The following is a 25,127-nucleotide window of genomic DNA, read 5'->3' on the forward strand; positions in this document are numbered from 1 at the left end:
ACTCAAAGGGCTTAACAGATATGTATAGAATATTCCACCCAAACACAAAAGAATATACCTTCTTCACATCACCTCATGGAACCTTCTCAAAAATTGACCACATACTCAATAACAAAGCAAACCTCAGTAGCTACAAAAAAAAAAAAATGGAAAACCCCCTGTATCTTATCACATCACCATGGTAAGAGTTCAACAACAACAACAAACTAGAGAAAGCCTACAAACTCATGCAAACTAAACAGCGTTCAAATGAATCATCTCTGGATCAAGGAAGAAATAAGAATATTAAAGACTTCCTAGAACCTAATGAAAATGATTCCACAACATACCCAAACTTATAGAACACTATGAAAGCAGTGCTAAGAAGAAATTTCATAGCACTAAGTGCCTACATCAAGAATTTGGAGAAATCTCACACTAGCAACTTGAAAGCACCCCTGAAAGCTCCAGAACAAAAAGAAGCAATTTCACCCGGGAGTAGATGGCAGGAAATAGAATAAAAACTGTGGGCTGAAATCAATAAATCAGAAACAGAATACAAAAAAAAAAAATCAGTGACACAGAGTTGGTTCTTTGAAAAAAATCAAGATAGACAAACCCTTATAAAAATTAAAAGACAGAGAGAGAATATCCAAATTAATAAAATCAGACATAACAACAAACACTGAGGAAATCCAAAGAATCTTTAGGTCATACTTCAAAAACCTCTACTCTACAAAATTGGAAAATCTAAAAGAAATGGACAATTTTCTTGACCAGATAAACAATTTAAATAAACCTACAACCTCTAGGGAAATAGAAACAGTCATTAAAAGCCTCCCTACCCCCCCCCAAAAAAAGGCCAGGACGATATGGTTTCAGTGCAGAATTCCACCAAAATTTCAAAGAGCAAATACCAACATGCCTCAAGTTGTTCCAAGACTATAGAAACAGAAGGAACATTGCCAAGTTCTTTTTACAAGGTTACAGTTACTCTAATACCCAAACTATACAAAGATACAACAAAGAAAGAGAATTATAGACCAGTTTCCCTCATGAACATTGATGCAAGAATACTCAATAAAATACTGTCAAATTGAACCCAAGAACACATCAGAAAAATCATCCAAGTAGGGTTTATCCCAGAGATGCAGGGATGGTTCAACAAATGAAAATCTGTCAGTGTCACCATTACAAATAAACAAAAAAGAAAAACCACATTAGATGCTGAAAATTACTTTCATAAAATCCAACATCTCTTCATGATAAAGGCTCTGGAGAGAAAAGGAATACAAGGAACATACTTAAACATAATAAAGGCAATATACAATATACAGCAAGCCGATAGCCAACATCAAATTAAATGGAGAGAAACTCAAAGCAATTTCACTAAATTCAGGAACAAGACAAGGCTGTCCACTCTTTCCATGTCTATCCAATACAGTACTCAAAAGTTCTGGCTAGAGTAATTAGGCAATTTGAAAGGTAGAAGCCAAACTCTCACTATCTGCAGATGATATGACAGTATACATAGATGACTCCAAAAATTTACCAGGGAACATCTGATAAAAACTTCATTAATGTGGCTGGATACAAGATTAACCCACAAAAATCAGTAGCCCTCCTATATACAAATGGTAAGTGGGCTGAGAAAGAAATCAGAGAAATAATACCCTTTACAATTGCCACAAATAATATAAAAATATGCTGTGGTAACTCTAACCAAACAAGTGAAAGACCTGTATGACAAGAAGTTTAGCTCTTTGAAGAAAGAAATTGAAGAAGGTATTAGAAAACAGAAAGATCTCCCATACTCATGGATCAGTCGGATTTACATAATAAAAATGGCAATCTTACCAAAAGCAATCTACAAATTTAATGTAATCCCCATCAAAATCCCAACAAAATTCTTTGCAGATCTTGAAAGAGCAATACTCAGCTTCATATGGAAAAAACAAAAAATCCAGGATAGCTTAAACAGTTCTGTATAATAGAAGAACTTCCAGCGGTATTACCATCCATGAATTCAAGCTCTACTATAGAGCTAAAGAAATCAAAACAGCATGGTATTGGCATAAAAACAGACATGTGGATCAATGGAATCGAAGACCCTGGCACAAATCGCATACTTATGAACATCTCATTTTTGATAGCCCAAAATTATACTATAGAAAAAAGAAAGCATCTTCAACAAATGGTGTTGGCATAACTGGATGCTTGCACGTAGAAGAATGCAAATAGATCTCTATCTACTGCCCTGCACAAATCTCAAGTCCAAATGGATAAAAGACCTCAACATAAATCCAGTTATACTGAACCTGATAGAAGAGAAAGTGGGAAGTAGCCTTGAATGCACTGGCATAGGAGACAACTTCCGCAATGTAATACCAGTAGCATGGACATTGAGACTGACAATTAACAAATGGGGCCTCCTGAAACTGAAAAGCTTGTAAGGTAAACGACAATGCCAATAAGACACAATGGCAGCCTACAGAATGGGAAAAGAGCGTCACCAACCCCATGTCTGATAGATCTTCCAAAATATATAAAGAACTCAAAAAACTAGACATCAATATACCAAATAATTCAATTAAAAATGGGGTAGAGATTTAAACAGAATTCTCAACAGAAGAATCTCAAATGGCTGAGGTACACTCAAAGAACTGTTCAACATCCTTAGCCATCAGAGAAATGCAAATCAAAATGACTCTGAGATACCATCATATACCTGTCAGAATGGTTAAGATCAAAAACACTAATGACAGTTTATGTTGAAGAGGAAGTGGAGTAAGGGGAACACTCCTCCACTGCTGGTGGGAGTGCAAACTTATACAGTCACTTTGGAAATCAGTATGGCGGTTTCTCAAACTGGACTCAATCTACCTCAAGATCCAGCTATATCACTCTTGGGCATATACCTAGGCCCTCTGCACGTGGGGGACAGTTGTGTAGCTTGGTCTTTTGTGGTCCCCATAGCAGTGGGGTCAGGACATGTCCCTTGCTCATGAGTTGGCTTTTTAGAACCTATGCTGCATGCAGGAAAGCCTTGCCAACCTTGATGCAGTGCGGAAAAGCTAAGTCCTGCCTCAATATGATTATGCCTTGTTGACTTCCCTGGGAGGAGGAGTGGGTATGGGGGTGTAGATGGGAGGTGGGGGAGGGAACAGAAGAGAGGAAGGAGGGGAAATCGTGCTTGGTATGTAAAATAAATTTTAAAAATTTAATAAAAAAAATCATAATGCATGCTCCAAAGTAGAAATAAGTCACTCTGATACCACACAAGTTATTTCCACCAATATCATTCCACAGACATCAACATATTTTGCAACCTCCATGGAAAATAAGGCATTTAAGACATGAACTAGACATGACTATGAAACTAGACACTAGCAAAACGATGAGCACGGAACAACCAGAACCATCATCAACCCAAATTACCTAATTAGCCACTTCATTATTCCAGCCTCAAATGGAAAAAAAAAAACTGTACCTTTGCGATTCGAATCCCATTGACCCACTGGTGCAGAGTCCTCACATCATCACAGCAGAGGTACTTGATATACTGAGACTTCTTCTGGATCTGTGGGTGCTGCCAAAGGAAAGCAGAATCCACTAAATCTAGAGAACTGACACTTAACCTTAAGTCATGGTCTTAAGAACTGGCAAACCAGTGCAGACTTTTTCTTGTTTTTTTTTTTTTTCAAGACAGGGTTTCTCTGTGTACTTCTGACTGTCCTGGAACTCGCTCTGTAGACCAGGCTGGCTGCACAAACTCAGAGATCTGATGGGGGAGTCTTCTGTTTTGTGTTAATTTCATTGGTTAAATAAAGAGACTGTCTTGGCCCTGATAGGACAGAAAATTAGGTAGGTGGAGTAGACAGAACGCTGGGAGAAAGAAGCCGAGTCAGGCAGTTGCCATGATTCTCCCACCCAACACAGACTCAGGTTAAGATCTTCCTTGGTAAGCCACCTCATGGGCTACACAGATTATTAGAAATGGGTTAGATCAATATGTAAGAGATAGCCAATAAGAGGCTGGAACTAATGGGCCAGGCAGTGTTTAAAAGAATACAGTTTCCGTGTAATTATTTTGGGGCATAAGCTAGCTGGCGGCCAGGAGCCGGGCGGCAGGAACGCGGCCGCTGCTCCTTCAACAGAGACCTGCCTGCCTCCGCCTTCCAAGTGCTGGGATTAAAGTGCTGCTCCTTCAGCAGAGATCCGCCTGCCTCTGCCTTCCAAGTGCTGGGATTAAAGGCGTGCACCACCATGCCCAGCTCGGTACATACTTCTTATTTAATCATAAAGTGGAATAAAACAGCCCATACTTATATTTTTTTAAATAAAGTATATATCATGTTAAATTTTATGTCAAGTTGTCCACGTAAACCATCCCACTTGGGAAGTTCATAAGTATTCCCTTTTACATATCTATGAACAACTCTATCAAGATTAAGTCAGCAGAATTCTCAGTATGTAAGACTGAAAATGGAAGAGAAATGTTTATCCAGGAAATCATGGTTTAGAAGGAGACGGTCCTTCCCTGGGGGTCACACCTACACCAGGCACGTAAAGAATATATAGGGCACTCTTAGGACAGAAGTCCATGGTCACACCTGACTGGTGGAACAATATTTTGTAGGCTTCTTTCTTTACAAACTGCAGCGTGTACTCTTTGGTGGGATAAGAGGATAGTGTTGAAGTTTACTATTTCCCTGCAATATTTTCTTTATTAGAAATTAAAATGAGAGGAAAATAATTAAGATAAAAGAACACAACTGTCCCCAAATACCTCTTAATAGTTAAGATAGGAAAAATATCATTATGGAACCTGTAAGAAAATTCCTCTATACACTCAGAAAACAAGAATGTTGAGGCAAGTAATATCTCAGTATTACAAACCTCATGTTGATATAATGGTCTTTGGGTTTCCCAAGGGACCTTGGACTTAACAAGCCACTGGCTGAAGTTATCCCTATCAACTTCTTAAGAATTACTGGCTAGTGTATGGTGACACACATTTGTAACCTCAGTAATCTGAAGGCCAAGGCAGAGGAGCCCAGGTTTGAAGCTAGATTGGGCTACACAGGAAGGCTGTCTCAAAAAGATGAAGAAAAAAAAAAACTAAGACAAATTAAAAAGCAAAAACAAACTAAGCTGCTTCTGTAACTAACTTCAATGATGCATTCATGTTGTCTAAGAAAGTTTATTTAGTACAGGACTGCTATTATATTACATCCATTTTTACCAAAGAAATCAGAATCCCACCCCAAATTCTAAACAAATGGTACTCCTTAAACCCAACTAAGGCTTCTCACAGAAAAAAAGTATGATACAAACATGCAGACCTAAGTAGTATTGAGAGTCCTGAAGATGGAGCCACTGAGTATTACTTAATTCTCTCGGTAACTTTTCTTGAATCTTTGTAGGCTGCTGTGGGAATTCCTTCAGTCAATACCTTTAAGGTCACATGATATAGATATAACCCTAACCTCACGTGGTATATATATATGCAGATGTAAAAGCATGCACGGCCCTTTTTGGCTGTTGGGTTTGGTCCCAGTTTCGCACCCACGCAGAGGACGGCTGAGCACCACCTTTTTTTTTTTTTGTGAGTCTACCCCTAAATAATAAATAAACCTCCATTCTGGGCTAATGTGAGACTATTTTACTATAAGCTGCAACAGTAGGCTATCTTTATAAATGTTAATTTATATCGCTGAAAATACTAAAAAGTGCCCACTCTCCTCTAGTGTATGGCCATATACTAAAAAGTGACCACTCTCCTCTAAGTGTATGGCCACAGTTAGTGTGAGAGACTTAAAGCCTGACTGATAGAGAAGAAAACTCCCTAATAAAAGCATAGATAACAGACTAGGATGGCTATAATTTGGGGGGAAGGTATAGACAGACCTGGTTATTCCTCAACCAGATGAAAACAGGAGAATTTTGAACTTGGGAATAGTGCCCTCTTCAGGTTTTACTAATAAAGTTGAGGAAAACCACAAAAAATAAATGTCTGATGGTAAAACTCTTTTGCCACGACAGGGTCTGGTTCCAATCCTGATGATCCTGAGTGCTGGGATCACTGGTATGGGCTACTAGGTCACACTCTACTTTTACCTTGTTCTCCCTGGTGCTAGGATAGAGCAAGAAAAAAAAAACAACCCAAAACCTTAATACTTAACTGCTGAGCTACCCCTCGTCCTCTTGTCTTTTTACAAAGACACAGAACCAACTTGAAGATCCAAATGTCAAGTAACCTCCACCTAATGCTGACCACAATTACTGAGCTGTACCTTTAACGCCAGACAACAGTCTGTGGGTGCTTTGTACTTGCTCCGATAGTCCTGCCCATAGTACACATTAACATGATCCAGCTGAAGAAAGCACACCAGTTCCCGAGATACCTTAAAAACAAAACAAAACAAAAAACCAAAGATCAATTTAATAATGCAAATAAGCAAGTATCATACCAGGTAAGAGTTTTCAGTTGGGAATCAAACCTTTATTTGGTAGAAAGTAAGATCATAAGATTTTTCTTCGTTTACAATATAGCCAAAAAGGCAGAGTACTTGCTTGTAATATGTAATTCCTAATGAATATTGATTTAGAGATGTTGGTACTTTAAACATGCTATACACAGTCTCCACATCACATAACAGCTATAGTTAACAGGTACAGGTAATAGCAGCACTCTTAGGAAAGAATAAGAATCTATCAAGTAGCTGAATGGCTATAATGCCAGCCTCAAATACAGAGATTCTCAACTGGGAATCACCTCAGCAGGCAGGGGTGATGCTTACACTCATAGTTTTTAGGACTAGGATGATACTGTAAATGCTTAAATTAGCTTTGAACCCAAATAAGCACAACTGCTAGCGTATACCTCAGCAAAACCACATTACTCAAGACTGAAGCTAACGTAATCCTAGAAAGCATTCTCCCTAGATGAAATACACACAACTCTAGCAAGACCTTCCCTACACCTCCCAAATAATAAAACTATGTTTAGCTGAAATGGTGATGCATACCTATAACCCCAGCACCTAGGAAGTGGAAGGGGGGAGTCAAGAGGACCAAGAGGTCAGTGTCACCCTAATCTCCATAGTGATTCTGAGGCCAGCCTGAGCTACATGAAGAAGATCTTCCCATTACAATAACAAATCCCAACAGTGGAAAGATAGTAGAGAATTGAGATAAACCCAAATAAAGGGCAGAGAAGTGAACAGTTTTTAGCTTTCTCTTCTTTACAACAGATAAATACACAAAATTATCTTCTGTGTGTCTTACACAGGTACAATGGTATTGTTACTATGGAGACGTTGCAGCTAGCACAATGTAGGAAGCACAGAAATGACATACCTTTGCTTTTCCTTTAGGGACATAGTAGATGCCAGATGCTCGCAAGAGAAAGTAACGCTTTTTCCAGGACTTCTTGCCATCGTCTTTTAACCAAAGGACTCCTTCAATTTCTGGGACAGTTACAGAACTTCCACAAAAACATTCCTTTAAAAAAGAAAATCATTTGGAAAGATTTATGATCTTTATATTTTTAGAAAATGAATTTGCTACTCCTGTGAAATGCGTAACACTAAGTAAAACAAAACAGTTTTGTATTAAAACCACACCAGTTTTCTGAAAGAACTTTCTATTCTAAACACAGTAGGAAAGTACTTTAGAATTACTGTGGCAATCTAAAGTGTTTATTAATAAATATGTGTCATGGGGCTGAGAAATAGCTCAGTGGGTAGAGTGTTTGCTGGCAAGCATGAATACCTCAGTTTGAATCCCACCACTTATATAAGAAGCTGAATATGGCTGCACGTGCTTGCTGGGTAACCAACTTAGTTCAGAGGGAAAAAGGAAGAGTGAGAGAAGATATCTGGCATATCTTCTAGATTCTCCTCTAGACAGGGGTGTGTAATCCTGAATGCCCATGGACATACACAACACATACACCATAGCACACAAGATGTCTGACTCCACAGTGCTGAGATTAAAGGTGTGTGCCACCACTGCCCAGTGGGAAATATTCTTAATTATAGTCATGACAGAGGCAGGTGGATCTTTGTGAGTTTGAGGCCAGCCTGGTCTACAGAGTAGGTTCCAAGATAGCCAGGGCTATGCAGAGAAATACTGCCTCAAAAAACAAAAACCAAACAAACAAAAAAGAATATTTTCCTATGAACTCAACTGAGTTGCATATAATACTACTGAGTCCCACGTCTTTTTCTTGGTGTGTTTGTGATGTGTGGTGATATGGAAGTCTGGAGGCTCAAGGCTGATGCCGGGTGTCTTCTTTAGTTGCCTTTCACCTTAGTTTCTGAGACATGGTCTCTCACTAAGCTCAGAGGATAGGCTGGCTGGCTAGTGCATGCCAGGAATCCACTGTGATTACAAATGCACAGTCCTCTGCCTGGCTTTTACTTAGGGGCTGGGGCTACCAACTCAGCTCTTCGTGCTAACTAACAAAGTACTACTGACAGTGCTATCTGACCCTCTGGAAAAGCTGATGTAACCAGCATAGGAATATTTTAATTCCTCCTATGTGGAAACACTTAAAAGGTCATTACTCCTCTTAATCTACTAGAATATTGCTTGGCAAAAAGTAGTTTGTAAGAGGTTTGTTAGGGACTCAACAGGTACACACAGTTAGAACACTGACAGAGCTGACTTCAAAGATGCTTAAAGTTTCAATTTTAAAATAAGAAAGAAAGGGAGAATGAGCCACACCTCTAACAGCACTTCTTTGTTTCTGTCTGCCATCTCAACTGTTTCCTTTTTCCCAAGAAGGTAATTCTAAAAAAAGAAAAAGAAAGGGAGGGAGGGAGGGAGGGAGGGAGGGAGGGAGGGAGGGAGGGAGGGAGGGAGGGAGGAAAAGAAACGAAAATTAAACTCATTCCACTATTCCCTTGGGAGTAAACACATACATCATTTGCTCTAGAAAAGTAGCCACTCCAAGTTTAGTTCTGCCAGTACGTAGGGAAGGGAAGTATTTCATGAAGCTCCTTCCATGTAAGAATCATCATTAAAATGTTCCTCATCCACCGCCATCTTGCCCAAAACACATTCTATAAAGTATTCCATAGACTGTTTCTTCCACATTCTGAGGTGACAATATATGCAACAGCAAGTATTTCAGGATATTTAACTAGTTATATAAAACACCCAAAAGCATTATAAAGTAGAATATGAGATATGCTAAACCACTATTCTGGATCTAGCACGCTGTTCCAGATGATGATTAATATTCTGGCTTTTTAAGAGGAAGCCTCAAATTCTGCTATGACTATAACAGTTTTGCTTTTTAATTAAAATCTGAATTGTAATTATGAGTATAACTATTCTTTCAGTCTTCTACAAAAAGATCTCCTGACATTCCTGAACATATACTCTTCATTAACCACTGCTGAGGGAGCTGCGGGCCTCTTCCCACAGCCCGGCTCCCGGCTGCCTGGCTAGCTTATGCCCCGAAATAATAACACACAAACTGTATTCATATAAACACTGCTTGGCCCATTTCTATTAATGTGTGTAGCACCCCAAGGTGCGCTTACCGGGAAGATTCTAGCCTACGTCCATCCTGGGTCGGAGCTTCATCGCGTCTGCCCCAGAGAGGAGAGCTATCGGGTCTGAGCTCACTTCCTCTTCCTCCCAGCATTCTGTTCTGCTTACTCCACCCACCTATGTTCTAACCTATGAGGCCAAGCAGTTTCTTTATTGATTAACCAATGACCTTCCCACGTCAAACCACCATAATTAAGTCTAGGGTAAACGGAGCACCTTTAACACTACTGCTGCTGACCAACCACAGTCCAGTCTGCAGGTAAAAACTTTTAACACTACTGCTTTTTTCAGCACCGCTTTGTATCACAGAGTTCTTGCTTTTCTTGACCGACCCGGGAGGAGTGGGGCAGGGGAGAAGGGAAGGTAAAAAAGGATGAGAATAAAGTCTGTCTGGAAATGGTAAATGAAGCACATTACTCCATATGCTAATTTAAAACAGGCACAGGTGTTGTGAATGCTAACCCAAACATTACACTGTCATAATAAAGATGACAAAAAGGCTATTATGTAACCCATCAAAGAAATTAAAGTAATTAGCTAGGTAAAAACCTCTGGCCTGCTTTGGGGAAATGAGAACCTCAAATGTTAATGAACTTCTGGGCTCAACAATCTCCGGATTTACAGAGGAGAAACCTAGTAACACCCTGCAATTATTTATATTTCTATCAAAGTTTACCCCATGTGGGATCCAACCCCTGGCTCCCAGTTACTTTTCAGTCACGACTGTTCTCATGGGGGTTGCAGTTACAGTGGGGGTTTGCAGTTACAATGCCCAATCACGAGGCTTCCAGTCTTTTAACTCTACCGACTCCACATTTACAAGTCAGTTAGTCTTACCTGTGGGTTTTTAAAAAGTGCATATTTTTCTATACGTTCCATAAATATAAGCTTGTTTTGGCTATCTCGTGTCCAATTAAGAAGATTTTCAACTAAGTTTTCATGGTCTTCAAATATTCTCTCTGTTACAAAATTAAATAGCAGCTTTTTGTTAGTATTCATCAGACTTACATGAAAGGCAAGGTAAGTCATAGCAGAACTATGGAATGCTTAAAGGCTGATGATGGCACTGTCTTCAACTGCTCTCCACCTTACATTTCCAAACAGTCCCTCCTGAACATGGAGCTCACTAGTTCAGTTCCGCCATCCTTCTTTCTCTATCTCCCCGGGACTGAACACATGTTTCTGTATGGATTTTTTTTTTAACGTGGATTCGGGGTGGTGCTGTGTGTGTCAGACTAAAGTATGTATATACACACACACACACGAAACAATACTGAACATATGTTAGAAGTGTTCTTTCCAATTTGCTAATGTGCTTTGTTTCCCTTAGAGTTGATGACTTCTTTATAAAAACACCAGTAAGTGTAACAGTACTGGGGCTGGAGAGAGGGCTCAGCACTAACAGCTTTTGCCGTTCTTGCAGAGGATCCAGGTTCAGTTCTCAGCACCAGCGTTAGGCAGCTCACAACCACCTATAACTCAATTGCCACAGGATATGACACCCTCTTCTGGCTTCCCCATGCACAAGATGCACACACACACACTCAGACACATAAAATAAGTGAAGGAAAAGTAACAGTTTTTAGTAAATGTATTTGTGTAGCTCTTATTTAAAAGAAAAAGCATTTTGTTATCATTAAGAAACTTTCCTTTAATCATTTTAAAATACAAAGTGAACTGGAATTCACCTTTTAGTCAAAGAACTCTCCAGCTAAAAACTCACCAGGAAAAACATTAAAAAGCCATACTTTAAAAAGATAAAGTGCCTGATAATTCTATAGAAAAAAAATCAAAAATGTCTCAAAATGCTTCTATCAACATGAAGATTAAGGATTACAAAGACGCTAAGAAGCAATTAAAGCAGCAGGGTTACTAACCCATTTGTAACTCAGAAATGGTCTCCACCAGCGACCAGTCTAAACTGTAGCCACAGTGAGATTTGTCCATCAGGTTATCCAGCACTTGTCTCACGGTTTGTCTCTCATCCACCATCATGGTTTTAGAACTGTCATCGGACATGTGGACCCTGATCACCAGCTGCAACAGGGAAAAGGCAATTAAATGGTAACCTTAAAAGACGGTATTTCAGAAAAGTATTTTCCAGCATTAAATAGCATTCTGAGTCAAGTCTTTAAAAATGAATTAAGACATATTATGACTATGTTGACTTTATTATTAAAGGTAAAATCTGAATATCAAGAAACCTGCCTACAGGTTTTTAATTTTAAGCCTTTAAAATATACAATTATTGTGCAAATCTTACTGATTTGTGTTTGTTTTAAAAGTAGTGCGCAGCCTTTATTTAACATCTGAGGGATAATGTGGTCAGATGTGCCACCAGCAGCGGCCTAAGTTAGGCCCTTCAGACCTGCGCAGAGACAAAGGCTGTCATAAAACATCTTCACAGACCCTCATGTGACAGATAACAGAACACATTTTCACCTTTCCATAAACTAGAGGAACAGTATATATAAACAGTAGAATTATTCATGAAGCTAAACAAAACAGGAAAAAAATCGTAAATATTTCAAACCTAGCGAAGAGCCACACCACACATCACCTTTTTCACTTGAGCCTCTTTAATTTTTTCCAGGGCAACTCTAATCTTCTCAGCTTTCAGTTTTGCCGCTTGTTCCTCCTGCAAACACACAGCATTTCAGACAAACTGCTGCCGAGAGGGTAAAGACACCAGGCTTCATCATTAAAGGGGCTAGTACTAAATTTCATTCAGAACATACCGTTGACATTTTATTTTTAAAACGGCCCTGTTCACAAAATGAAGTAGACATATTGTAATGAGGGAGCACGGGCACGAGAGTAAGATTAGATTTCATATTCTAGAGAAAAAAAAATCCATGATGAAGTAAATTAAGTTCCATTCTGTCAACTAAGTTCAAGTACTAGGTTTGGGGAAATACGATATATATGCCGCTGCCTTCCTATTTGTTACACTCAGACAACTCTGAATTCAGACCCCTCCAGAGTTTAGGCAGGATTTTTACACAGTTTTGTCTTGTTACACTGAAAGATTTAGATCACTGTAAAAATATATACAGCAAAACCAATCTACTTATTTACAATAATATAAAACCCTTAACAAATAAGAAACATAGGTATTAATATGAATTCTTGATAATATGCTAATACAAACAAGAGGCTGCTTTACATTTTAAGTTTTACTGATTTGGAAAATCATGCCAATTATGTCAGTAAATTCTAATATTTTAACCCATCAATAATATCTTTTTAAATGTTAAATATAACTTTACAAATAACCCAACTGTAAGTAATTCTACTCTAGAAAACCTATTATGAAACAGTAAAAATTTTAAGGAACTAAAAAATAAAGCATTGTCCATTGTCTGTTCAGCTGTTGTCAGGTTATAGAGGCCTTGCAGGGCAGAAAGACTACTGCTTGTCATATTACAATAGATGATTTATGTCAGCATGTCTGAACCCAAAATTGCTCTAAGATGTCTAAAGAAGAATAAACAAAACTAAACACTGAACTTCATCAGTCTCACTACAATACCAGTATCTGCATGCCTCCCGTTTATTTTAGTATACTACTGTTTGTCACACTCCATGACAAGTGCGGCTTAATTAAACTCAGAGATTAGTTCCTGTTCCACACACTGGAGTGTTGAACAATAAGAGAACTGGATAACTGGATAACCAATTCACGTTTATTTATCCAATCACACTTCTCACATATCAATAAGGATACTGCAAAACAGGTAAAGCTTTAAAAAAAAAAAACCAAATTCACCCTTTCTTTTAGCTACAGAAACTGGTCAATATAATTTCCTTTTAAAAATTGTTTTCGGGGCCTTGCATATAAAAAGCAAGTAACTATCACTGGGTTATATCTCTGGTCCTTACAAATTGGTCTATGTAAATAATATCACATTTAAGAGCTAGCTGTTTTAATTTCAGAAAAACGCGAGTTTTAGTTTATTCTTGTCATATTTATTACAAGGATCTTTTTAGAAACTTTTTGAACAAACAGAACTTGTTACAGTGGGATCTGAACAATGTTACTGGAACAAACTAAATAAAAACACTCAAATAGCATGACCCACATTTCCTCTGGGCCCCATGCTCTTCCTCTCTGAGTTAAATCATACCATATTTTTTTAACCATAGCAATAGTGGAAAAAGGAAACCATCCTTTTTCTTTTTTTGTTTTTTTTTTTTTTTGAGATAGGCTTCTCTGTGAAGCTTCGGTGTCTGTCCTGGCACTCACTCCGTAGATCAGGCTGGCCTCAAACTCACAGAGATCCGCCTGCCTCTGCCTCCCAAGTGCTGGGATTAAAGGTGTGCGCCACCACTGCCTGGCTTAAAGGAAATCATAGTCTCTGAAAGAGACAGATCAGTATAATACCTGGAAGATTTACAGTAGTTTATTTATAAAGGCAGTGCTAGCCTGTGTTCGCTAATGCAAAGGAGAAAGCTTCCTCCATGTGTTTTCTGCTGACCAGTTCAGATTTTCAGTCTTCTGCCCCAATTTTTTTGACTAATCCTTTCCTCACACTGTCTCACAACTACCCTACACATAGTAAGGGATACTTTACTCATACAAAAACAACTTTCTCTATTTCTCTTAAAAGAGCAAGAGACAACTCATTTTCTACTGAAAAACTACTGTGTAAATCAACAGCCATCAAATGTCAAGCCTCCTTAAATTTGCATACAGCACAAAAACTGGGTAAAGATCTTATGATTAAATGAAAATCAATGCTGGGCTACAAAGTGTAGCATTCTCTGGGATGTAAATATCAGAATATCAGTACTTAAGAGAGTTACAGTTGTGTAGAGAGGGACAGTGAATGACTTCAACTGAGAAATAAGACTTTACAGGTTCAGAACAAACAATGAAATCAAGGGGATAAATAGTAGTTTACAATTTCTCTGGAAGACTATGACAATTAAAAAGTAACAAATTAATTCAAAGAGAACTTGAAGTGGTAATCTAATATTCACTGCAATATTTCTCTGAAGAATCACGGAATTATACTAAACTGTCATCAAGAGAACTTACATTAATTATCTAAAACTTGCTGAACCAAAAGTTATGGTGTATATGATATCTAATTTAAATTCAAAAATACAAAGCTTGTATGATTATTATAGCCACTGTACCAAATAAGACTCATAAAGATTACTGTCTTACGATCATACACATATTTATTAATTGCTTAACTATATATTAATTGTATGATAATCTCAGTTTCTACTGTCCTCAACAGTTTATAGCCTTAGCTTTTGGAGTATCAACAAATAAAACAGCTTGTTAAAGACACACTGTAAAGGCATTTTAGCTTCTGAATTTCTGAAGCAGAGAAAACAATGGTTACTGCTAGCATAGTTTTCTTACACCTTGACAGACTCTGGAGGTTGGGTACTGGAGTACTAGGCTTGATGGTAGAAAGCCAGATTATTCCATAGGTTGGTGTGTTAGAAGTATACACACTTGGGGCTGAAAGTAAAGATCAATGGAGGGTATATAAAAGGTTCAGGATTCAATACCCAGCACCATAAAAAGAAGGTTACATAGTTCACAAGAGCCGGGTGCTCTGACAGAGGGCACTGACGATAGTCAGAGTAAGGTGCATCTGAGCTCCATGGTCTGGGTTGCTTAGGATTATACACTACCTCGTCCACGGCACTATTCCAAGCCCATTCTTAAGTGTTTGGATTCTACACGACTGAATCACATTCTTGCTCAAATTTCTTACCCTACAAGCAGGGTACTATGCCTGCGTATGCAGTGGTATATCTGGTTAGCAACTGTAGGTAGAAACCTTTCATATTTTAGTCTGTGTGGCTGTTTCCTTGCCAGATGGGGATGTGAAGTTGGGAAGAACTTGCTTACTGTCCATATTTTCCAGGACCAGAGACATGGGCACATAAAAGGTACTCACTCAACACTAGTTGAATGGATGACTACTTTCCCCCAGTAGCTCCCCACTGCATTTATAGAAATATTAAGGTCCTAGCAGGCCTTGATCGTCTCGTTCTTGTTTGTGTTTTTCAACACAAAGCAAAACACTTGTAACTCCACTTTATTATGGTCTTTTCAACAATACAGACTGTAGCTTCTCAGGTATGACAAACCCTTGTTTTCTCAGCCTACCTATATGGATCATGCCTTTCTTTTCATCTGTTAGGCTTTAGCTTCAATTTCATCCTCTAAAAGGGGCTTTTTCTGGCCTCACCATCAGTGAAATAGACTGTTTATCTTCTCCTCAGGATTCTCTACTCCTTGTTTCCTTCATAGCACTTAATATAATTTAGGTATTTTTGCGTGTTTGCATATAGACATATGTGTGTATATATTTATATTAATGTTCTCTCTCTCTCTCAATTCAGGATCTCCTATAGTCCCAGGCTGACCTCTCTTGATGCACTTGCCTTTATCTTCCAAGTGCTAAGATTACAGGAGTGCACCATAAGGCCTGGAAACTTTATACTTTATCTTCATAATAAAGCTTAAGAGTAAGGACTATGTCCATTTTATAGTGTGGTATACTAACTAGTACTTTATAGTACAAAGGTCAATAAAGAGGACTAGACAAATAGGCAAGAGAAGTGGTAAAATGTTAAACTCAATCTGGGAATAGTCTAAGAAAAAATAGAGACAAAGCTGGAGACAATTCTAATGGTTGGAGAAGTGCTGAGGGATTGTTATAGTGGAGGCAATGGGAATGGAACAGATGGGTAAAGTTTGAGAATTACAACATGCTCATTTTGGATTTGAGATACTAAGTGAGAAGTATAGTGACAGGTGATCAGAATGCTCACCCTGTATCACTACAAGAGTGGTAGTAAGTTGTGGGGCTCCAGAGAGAAGATGGATGATTTTCTGCAGGATTTAAATGTTAGTAAGTAAGACATAGTTATTAAGTAAGGAAGCCCTAACAGCTATCAACTATCTGGAAATGACACAGAGACAGTGCACAGGGCAAGATCTAGCACTCTCTTCTAAAACAGATCCTAGTTAAGCCATGAGGGTAGACACAGGTTAGAAAGTACATGGACAAAACCTGCTTAGATTTCTTCACTGCTCTGATTCTGGATTTGTTTTTCGAAAGGAAGTTTGGGGGAAAGAAATGGTCTCACTACTTATTCTGTCAAAAAGCCTTTTTCTTTGAGCCGCTTCTTAGAGGAATTTTGACTTTAGTCAGTTACCTTCTCTCCAAGTTTATGCTATGAATTAATGAAAGGGAAAAAACTCTCAGATATAATAACATATATAGTAGCTTCTACACTGTTTGTTCTTCAGAAACTAGAAGTCTGGTAGTCTTGAACTTACTGTTGTACTATTTAAATAAGATAATGATAAAGAAAACTCATTCAGCTCCTTGATTACTGTTACCTAGTTAATAATGAGAATTAATCAAAGATTTTAAGTTGTAAAATAGGATCCCAGTAAAATCCAACGAACTGAATCAAACTGAGGGTAGAGAATTGAGAAATTCAAATTGTGATCTTCTCTTCCGGTAAGACTAGGTTAATATAAATCAAAATTCTATCTATGTAAGTAAATGTTATAATTAAACCAGAGGTAATAATGTAAGTAAGAACTGTTAAAGCTTGCAAAAGAAACTCATAGCATAAAACAATTAATAGCAAAAGTTAAATTAAAGCAATGTTTTCAGGCTTTGAAATGCAATATAAAATTAAACTAGAGGAAGTACAACATATTTGAAAAAATACTAGGCATCGTAGAAGTTAGAAACAAGTGGAAATTACTGAACATATTTTTGGCTCTGATTATTAACAGTCATTAGGTTAGGAAGACAATAACTTTTAGCAAGAGAAAAAGCAACCTGTACTAAAGACAGTGATGCTACTAATAAGAGATACGAGAATGCAATCCCAACAAGAGATCGTATTCTGTCTACAAGGCAGGGAATAATTACATGCACATGGGAAACAGTGACATCACCTTGGTCAGCAAATGAGAAGGTTTTCCTGCAATGTTTCTCAGAAGAAGGGAGGTTTCCCTGTCCAGATAGGAGTGCTTAAGCAGGAAGAGAGAGAGAAAACAAAAAAGGCAATAAGAGAAGTCAGTGGAGGCTTTATGTGTCTTAAAATAAAACAGAGCAAGTCTTGACTCTATAATTAATCACATATCTATTTTTGTAAACTAAGTGAAATATGTCCATTAAGAAAAAAGTTATTTTAAAAAAACTAAACCATCACTGTCAACAACAGAAAGGAGAAAGAGGTAAAGGCCTGTCTGTGCCCACGGATGTGTTTCAGGTGAACGGCTGATTTCTGGCTCTGTGTAACACATGCAAAGACCACAGAGCCGGTCTTGTTTACAAGCAGTGGTCAAGAGTGCTGTGCGCAAAGCACAAATAAAACCGTGCCAAAGGCTGACATCTATAGCTCTTCCTATTAATAATCCGTAAAAGATTTGCAGAGATTTAAACAGTATACTGTGTTTAGAACACAAATATTTAAAAAGCTGGCAACCATTTCTCATCACTTCAATGATAGCCACACCAAGAGGAAAAACACCCCCATGTATTTTGCCTGCTATTTTGTTTTCACTGAAACTTTATTAACCCATTCATTACAAGACAGTGTTACACAGTGAAGGACTTTCATAGAAAATGAACACTGAATTTCCCTTGAGCTGATTTAAACTTATTAAATTAATATATTGTTCCCAGCAATGATAGAAATAACAAGGTCCTTAACTGTCATTTATTTATACCTTCTTAGTAACTTAAAAAAAGATTAATTTTATTTATTTATTTATTTATTTATTTATTTATTTTATTTTGTTTTTTCAAGACAAGGCTTCTCAGTAGCTATGGAGCCTGTCCTGGAACTCGCTCTGTAGACTAGGCTGGCCTCGAACTCACAGAGATCCACCTGCCTCTGCCTGCCAATTGCTAGGATTAAAGGTGTGTGCCACCACTGCCTGGCTTCATTTTATTTTTAATTATGTGTCTGTGTGTGCACATGAGTACAGGTGCCCACGAGGGCCAGATTTGTTGGATACCCTGGGGCTGGAGTTGCAGGCAGGTGTGAGCAACCTGCTGTATGTACTGGGCAACAACTCAGGCTCTGGAAGAGCAGTACACCCCTCCTAACAACTGATCCATCCCGTGATAAATAACACATTATAATGCAAGCATATGTAACTATATTATATTTATCCTTAAACTGTGACTGTTTAGTATGCATATCATTGGACTTGCCTGTCCCTTAATAAATGTGAATTAGTATTTAATGCCATGTAATTACTTTCCCTACTGAAAGGAGGTATTGTACCAAAAAATGTTTTTATAAATCTAATTGTATTTACATTATTCTGTCAAGTAATTTGGAAATAAAGTCCAATGAATAGGTACAAGACCTGTAGACACTTTCCCAAGTCTATATAGATGATATAGCATATTACCTCAAGACACTAACTTAAACTTAGCTCAGATCTATACTACATTGAGTCTGTTACATAATACTTGCTTGTACTGCTAAACTCCGTTTTAGTTCAAGATGAATCTATAAAAATGACCCCTTTCATCCATTCCCCCAAAACAACAAAAGAAAGAAACCACTAGTGTGTGCTAAAGGGGATTCCTCATGATCACCACTAAAAAGTTCAAACATTAAGAACAGAGAATTATTCCTAGGCCCTCATTTACAATATATACTACAGTCTTGCCAAAGATAAAGACTAGTTATCTCATCCATAAAATAGTAGGTAGGGAGAAGTTTCTGTGAGCCACCATGTGGTTGCTCGGAACTGAACTCAGGACCTCTGGAAAAGCAGCCAGTGTTCTTAACCTCTGAGCCATTTCTCCAGCCCTGGGAGAAGTTTCTGAAAATTCAAATTTAGTTAAGACTACTGTTCAGACAAGACTAGAGAGAAAACCAAAGAATAAAGTCTAAAAAGCAAAATTTTTAAATGTCAGCTATAACGTCCACTGCTCTCATTCACTCATTGATTTCACCAGTCTAGCTAGCTAGCTTTTTCATGGAATCCTGTCTTTGTCTCCAGTGGCTGGGACCTACCACACCCATTTGGCATTTATGTGGGTTCTGAGGATCCAAACTCTAGTCCTCATATCTACGCAAGAAGTGCTTTTTATCCCCTTAGCCATCTTTCCAGCACAAGAAAGTAATTTCTGGAAAGCTTATCTCAATTTATCTTAAAAAGGTTACTTTTCAAAAAAAGATCCCCAAATAGTGGAATATCAATATTCATGTAACCACACTTCAAGTTTAATTTCTTTTTACAATTTTATTTATTTCATGTACATGTATGCACATATATATCTTGGTGGTTCTATGGTGTGTGTGTGTGTGTGTATTGGTATATAGCATAAAGACCAGATTACTTGCAAGAATTCAGTTTTCTTCTTCTACCATGTAAGTCCTGGGAGTCACACCCAGGTCACAGAGCTTGGTGACAGGTGCCTTTAGTCACTGAGCCATCTTGTTAGCCTTGCATTTCAAGTTTTAAAAAGTGAAATTTGCCTCATGCCATTCACAAAAGGTATGATTTGGTAAAATAAAATTCTAGACATTAATTTTAATGTAATTAGAATTACATTAGATATAAATATTTTGGCACCTGGTTTTCAGAAAATATTTTGGTTGTTGCTTAAGAAACAGATCCAGGGGAGCAGATGGCTCAGCAGGTAAAAGTACTTGCTTTATAGACACATTAACATAAACTCAAATTCCTGAAACTTAGGTAAAAGGCTAGATAGCCATTTGTAATCCCAGTACTCCTATGGCAAGATTTCCATGGACAATATAATTGCCTGGTATACACAGTAAGGCAGAGCAGTAAGGGAGATGCTACCTTAAAACATTCTGAAAGGAGAGAATCGACTCCCTAAAGCAGTTGTCCTGTGACGCTCTACAAGTGTGGTGGAATGTGCATTTAATAATGTATTTTTTTAAGACATGGCTATGAGATAACTCAGTGGTTAAGAGCAACGGTTGCTCTTCCAGAAGACCTAGGTTTAATTTCCAGGACCCATGTGTGGCTCACAGCTGTCTGTAACTTCAGTCCTAGGGGAACTGATGCCTTCTTTCAACCTCCACAGGCACCAGGCATGCATATGGTGCACAAACATGCATGTAGACAAAAACGCCTATACATATAAAGTAATTTTTAAAAAATAAATTTAAAAAAGACATAATTTGGATCTCAGGGGGGAAAAATCAATCTAGAAATATATTATCATAATGCTTTTAGTGATTTACTATAGGTAATAAAAATTTGACTTATGAAAGTACTGTAATGTACTTTTCTAATGAGAACAATATTATGAAAGTAAAATAATTATTTGGGTTGAAATTTTACTAAAGAACAGGACATGGTCCACTAGAAAAGCAGAATGCTGGGGTATTTTAAGGGAGGACAGACCCAGTTCCTTCTATTTAAACTATAGGTGTATGAAACAGGGGGCATCCCATCTAGAAACCAGAAGCTGAAATCAATTCTCCTTTAACTAAATGCCTATGTTACCTGTCTCCCTGAGTATCAGTCAGTCACATGCACTCCTTCTAACTCCTGGCTGTCAGAAGGAAGAAGGAACGAGCCTTCTCAGTGGAGAAAGATACAAAGGCAGTGAAAAAGGTGTACGTGCAGTTAACAGTCACATGTTGCTAGTAAACAAAACATACTTTGGCCAGTGAGATGGTCCAGTGCTTGCTGCAGAAGCCTGATAACCTGAATTTGATTCCAGAATCCATGTAAAGGTGGAAGGGAAGAACCAACTTCACAAAATTGTCCTCTGCACTCCATATGCACACTGTGACAGGCATGTACATACAAACACATTAAAATAAAAACTAAAGTTCCGGTGATGGTGGTGCACACCTTTAATCCCAGCACTTGAGAGGTACAGACAGGCAGATCTCTGTGAATTCGAGGCCAGCCTGGTCTACAGAGTGAATTCCAGGACAGCCACCTAAGTAAGTAAAGATAGATAGATAGATAGATAGATAGATAGATAGATAGATAGATAGATAGATAGATAGATAGATAGATAGATAGATAGATACTAAGGCCTGTATGTTTTCTTTTATGCTTGCGCTCGCTCTCTCTCTCTCTCTCTCTCTCTCTCTCTCTCTCTCTCTCTCTCTCTCTCTCTCTCTCTCTCATCTTTCAGATTCTAATGTCAAGCCTGCTGTCAAGGCAGGCAGTTGCTTCCCACACTGCCTGGTCTGTACCTCTTATTAACCCTGCAATGTCTACTGACAACCACAATGAGGTGTGTTAGGTGGCATGGGAAGGAGGAGGGGAGTACCTATGCCAAAACCAGGGGCTTAGGAAAATATTCTGGAAAAAATGTACAGTCTTGAAAAATGAGAAGAAGGCTAAAAAGGATGGAGTAAAAGAAATGAAAAACCAAGCACATATTTAGTGGTTCTCAGGGCACCTCAGAAAATGACGACTGTGTTTTGGCCATTGGGTTAATAGTTTAATATTGAGAAGAAAGGCCAAAGTGCCAGATATCTTAAAGCATGACACAACAACCCCTAAGAGAACACAACCCATCCCACAAGACATTTATGTCCCTCCATGGAAAATCATATAGATAAAAAACCTTGTATATTTTAATGTACAAACACAAAGTAATTTTGTATGATATTAATTTTCAATGAATTCTGGAATATCTTGTCTTATGAAATAAACTGAGGAAATTCTATACTTATTATGTTTAATATCAAATATAATGAGTTTGATTAACTTTCATACATATAAATATGGTACTTTGCTTATACTCACCTTCCCTCTTAACCATGCTGTCCCTACCCCTCCATGGATTCTTTTAAAATTTATTTTTATAAAACTGTTTGTAATCATGTGAAATCATTACTAATGAAACCCTAGCTTCAATTAAGAGCTGCCAGTATCACAACGGGCAATGTTGGCTATACCAAGATCTGAAATTCATCTGAACAAAACTAAGAACGAATGCTATATTAGTAAAAATATGAAACATGGGAATTTCATTGAGCTTCATTAGTATACACTGTTGAAAAATATTTCATATTAAGTGTACAATGAGAAATATGTTTTGTAAAATAAAATATCAAAAATCATTTCTCACTAACTCATTTCATTTAATCACTATAACTACAGCAAGAAACTTATCTCAAGAGCCAGATAAGATGGGGAATGCTCAGAAAGGACCAAGAGGTGAGTGACCAGTCACCCAGCGGGACATCCCACCCCCAAGGCCTCCACAGTGGGGAAAAACCCTGGGCCGGGTCCCTCTCCCAACTGCCTCAGCTTCTATAGCCAGCCAGCAGAAGGTTCCTTCAGTTAGGCTGCCCCAATACCACCGGGCCCCTACAAATTACAAGCCCCATCCCACCACCAAACTCACTTATCCTCCTGCAACCTCAGTAGAACTCTGAAACAGGGCTTGCTGAAATACTCAAGAGGACCAAGAGGTCCCTGCAGGACACAGCATTCTCTAGGCCCTCCATAGTGGGGCAAAACCCTGGGCCCCTCCCCAACCTGCATTCTTTTCTCTAGGCACCCAGCAGGAGAGTTCCCTGCTGAGAGGACCAAGAGAGCAAACAAGGAAAGAAGACCAAGAGAGCAGGCTAATAGAGATCACAGTGGCTCCCTGAGACAAAGACTTTGGCAGTACAGAGCAGACCAAGAACAATTCCCAAAGACAGACAGCCACTGCCGGGATTGGACCAAGATGCAAAGACAGTGCTGGCATCAACTGAAGGGTAGGCGCCAATGCAAGAATTCATCCAACAACCTAAAGAGCAACATAGTAACTAACACCAGAACCCAGTTGTCACACAACAGAAAGACTTGACCATACTAACCCAGAAGAAGCAGAAGAAAATGACTTTATACTTATCTTTATGAAGATTTTGGAAACCTTTAAAGAGGAAATAAAAAAAACTCTTTTAAAGAAATAGAGGTAAAGACAAACATAAAATTGGAAGAAATTAATAAATCACTCAAAGAAAACCAAGAAAAAACAATCAAACAGGTGAAGCAAACAGGTCAAGACTTGAAGACTGAAATAGAGGGAAAAAAAACCATAAACTGAGGGAATTCTGTATATGGAAAATCTGGGAAAAAGAATAGGAACTACAGAGGCAAGTATAACCAACAGAATACAAAAGATGATGTTGAAGATACTATAAAGGAAATCAATTCATTGGTCAAAGAAAACATTAAATCTAACAAATTCTTAACGCAAAACATCCAGGGAATCTGGGACACCATGAAAAGACCAAACTTAAGAATAATAGGTATAGAAGAAAGAAAAGCACTCCAGCTCAAAGGCACAGAAAATATATTCAACAAAATCACAGAAGAAAACTTTCCCAACCTAAATAAAGAAGGATATCCCTATGAAGGTACAAAAAGCTTACAGAACACCAAATAGACTGGATCAAAAATAAAAAAGGATTATTGAGAGCTGCAAAGGAAAAAAGTCAAGTAACATATAAAGGTAAAAATATCAGAATTACACCCAACTTCTCAATGGAAACCATGAAAGTCAGAAAGGGCAGATGTACTGCACACACTAAGAGATCATGGATATAAGCCCAGACTACTATACCCAGCAAAGTTTTCAATCACCATCAATGGAGAAAACAAGAAAGTTCATGACAAAACCAGATTTAAACAATATGTATCCACAAGCCTAGTGCTACAGAAAGTACTAGAAGGAAACCCTAACCCAAGGAAACTAACTGCACCCACAAAACACAGGCAACAGATAACCTCTCAGCAGCAAAACCCAAAAAAGGAAAACACACAACCACTACCACCAAAAAATAACAGGAATTAACAACCACTAGTCATTAATATCTCTTAATATCAACAGATTCAATTCACCTATAAAAAGACACAGGCTAAAAGAATGGATACAAAAACAGGATCCAGCCTTCTGCTGTATACAAGAAACACATCTCAACCTCAAAGAGAGACATTACCTCAGAGTAAAGGGTTGGGAAAAGATTTACCAATCAAATGGACAAGCGGGTATAGCTATCTTAATATCTAACAAAATAGATTTCAAACTAAAATCAATCAAAAAAGATGGAGAAGAACACTTTATACTCCTAACAGGAACAATCCATCAAGATGAAGTCTCAATCCTAAAAATCTATGTCCCTAATACAAGAGCACCCACATATGTAAAAGAAACATTACTAAAGCTTAAATTGTACATCAAACCTTACACACTAATCATAGGAGACTTCGACACTCCATTCTAGTCAATGCACAGGTCAACAAGACAGAAATAAGAGAACTAACAGATGTCATGACTCAAATTTACTTAACAGACATCTATAGAACATTCCTCCCAAACACAAAAGAATATACCTTCTCAGCACCTCAGGGAATCTTCCCTAAAACTGACCACATACTCAGTAACAAAGCAAAGGTCTACAAATACAAAAAACAAACAAAAAAATTAGGGTTTAGAATAACTCCCTGTATCTTATCGGATCACCATGATTTAAAATTAGAATTTAACAACAACACTAACTCTCAGAAAGCCTACAAACTCATGGAAATTGAACAGTGAACTACTGAACCACCCTGGGTCAAG

General features: G+C 38.0%; 1 protein-coding gene across 5 annotated transcripts in view; it reads right to left on the reverse strand.

Annotated features, from left to right (window-relative positions):
• The window catches only part of Raph1 (Ras association (RalGDS/AF-6) and pleckstrin homology domains 1), an 85,760-nt gene that overhangs the window by 15,530 nt on the left and 45,103 nt on the right, over positions 1–25,127 (reverse strand). For 4 of the 5 annotated variants that reach the window (XR_012908198.1, XM_075951913.1, XM_075951911.1 and 1 more), the window contains exons 5-12: positions 17,498–17,572; positions 12,107–12,184; positions 11,424–11,583; positions 10,384–10,505; positions 8,713–8,778; positions 7,342–7,485; positions 6,276–6,386; positions 3,470–3,568 (exon numbers count right to left, since the gene is read on the reverse strand). Coding sequence is in view for 4 of the 5 variants with exons in the window: in XM_075951913.1 (XP_075808028.1) it covers positions 3,470–3,568; positions 6,276–6,386; positions 7,342–7,485; positions 8,713–8,778; positions 10,384–10,505; positions 11,424–11,583; positions 12,107–12,184; positions 17,498–17,572 (855 nt within the window). In the remaining variant the exon portion in view is untranslated. The remainder of the gene's footprint in view (positions 1–3,469; positions 3,569–6,275; positions 6,387–7,341; positions 7,486–8,712; positions 8,779–10,383; positions 10,506–11,423; positions 11,584–12,106; positions 12,185–17,497; positions 17,573–25,127) is intronic. The other variant, XM_075951912.1, reaches the window with a different exon arrangement.

This window comes from Microtus pennsylvanicus, chromosome 17 (assembly GCF_037038515.1).
Source record: "Microtus pennsylvanicus isolate mMicPen1 chromosome 17, mMicPen1.hap1, whole genome shotgun sequence".
NCBI lineage: Eukaryota > Metazoa > Chordata > Mammalia > Rodentia > Cricetidae > Microtus > Microtus pennsylvanicus.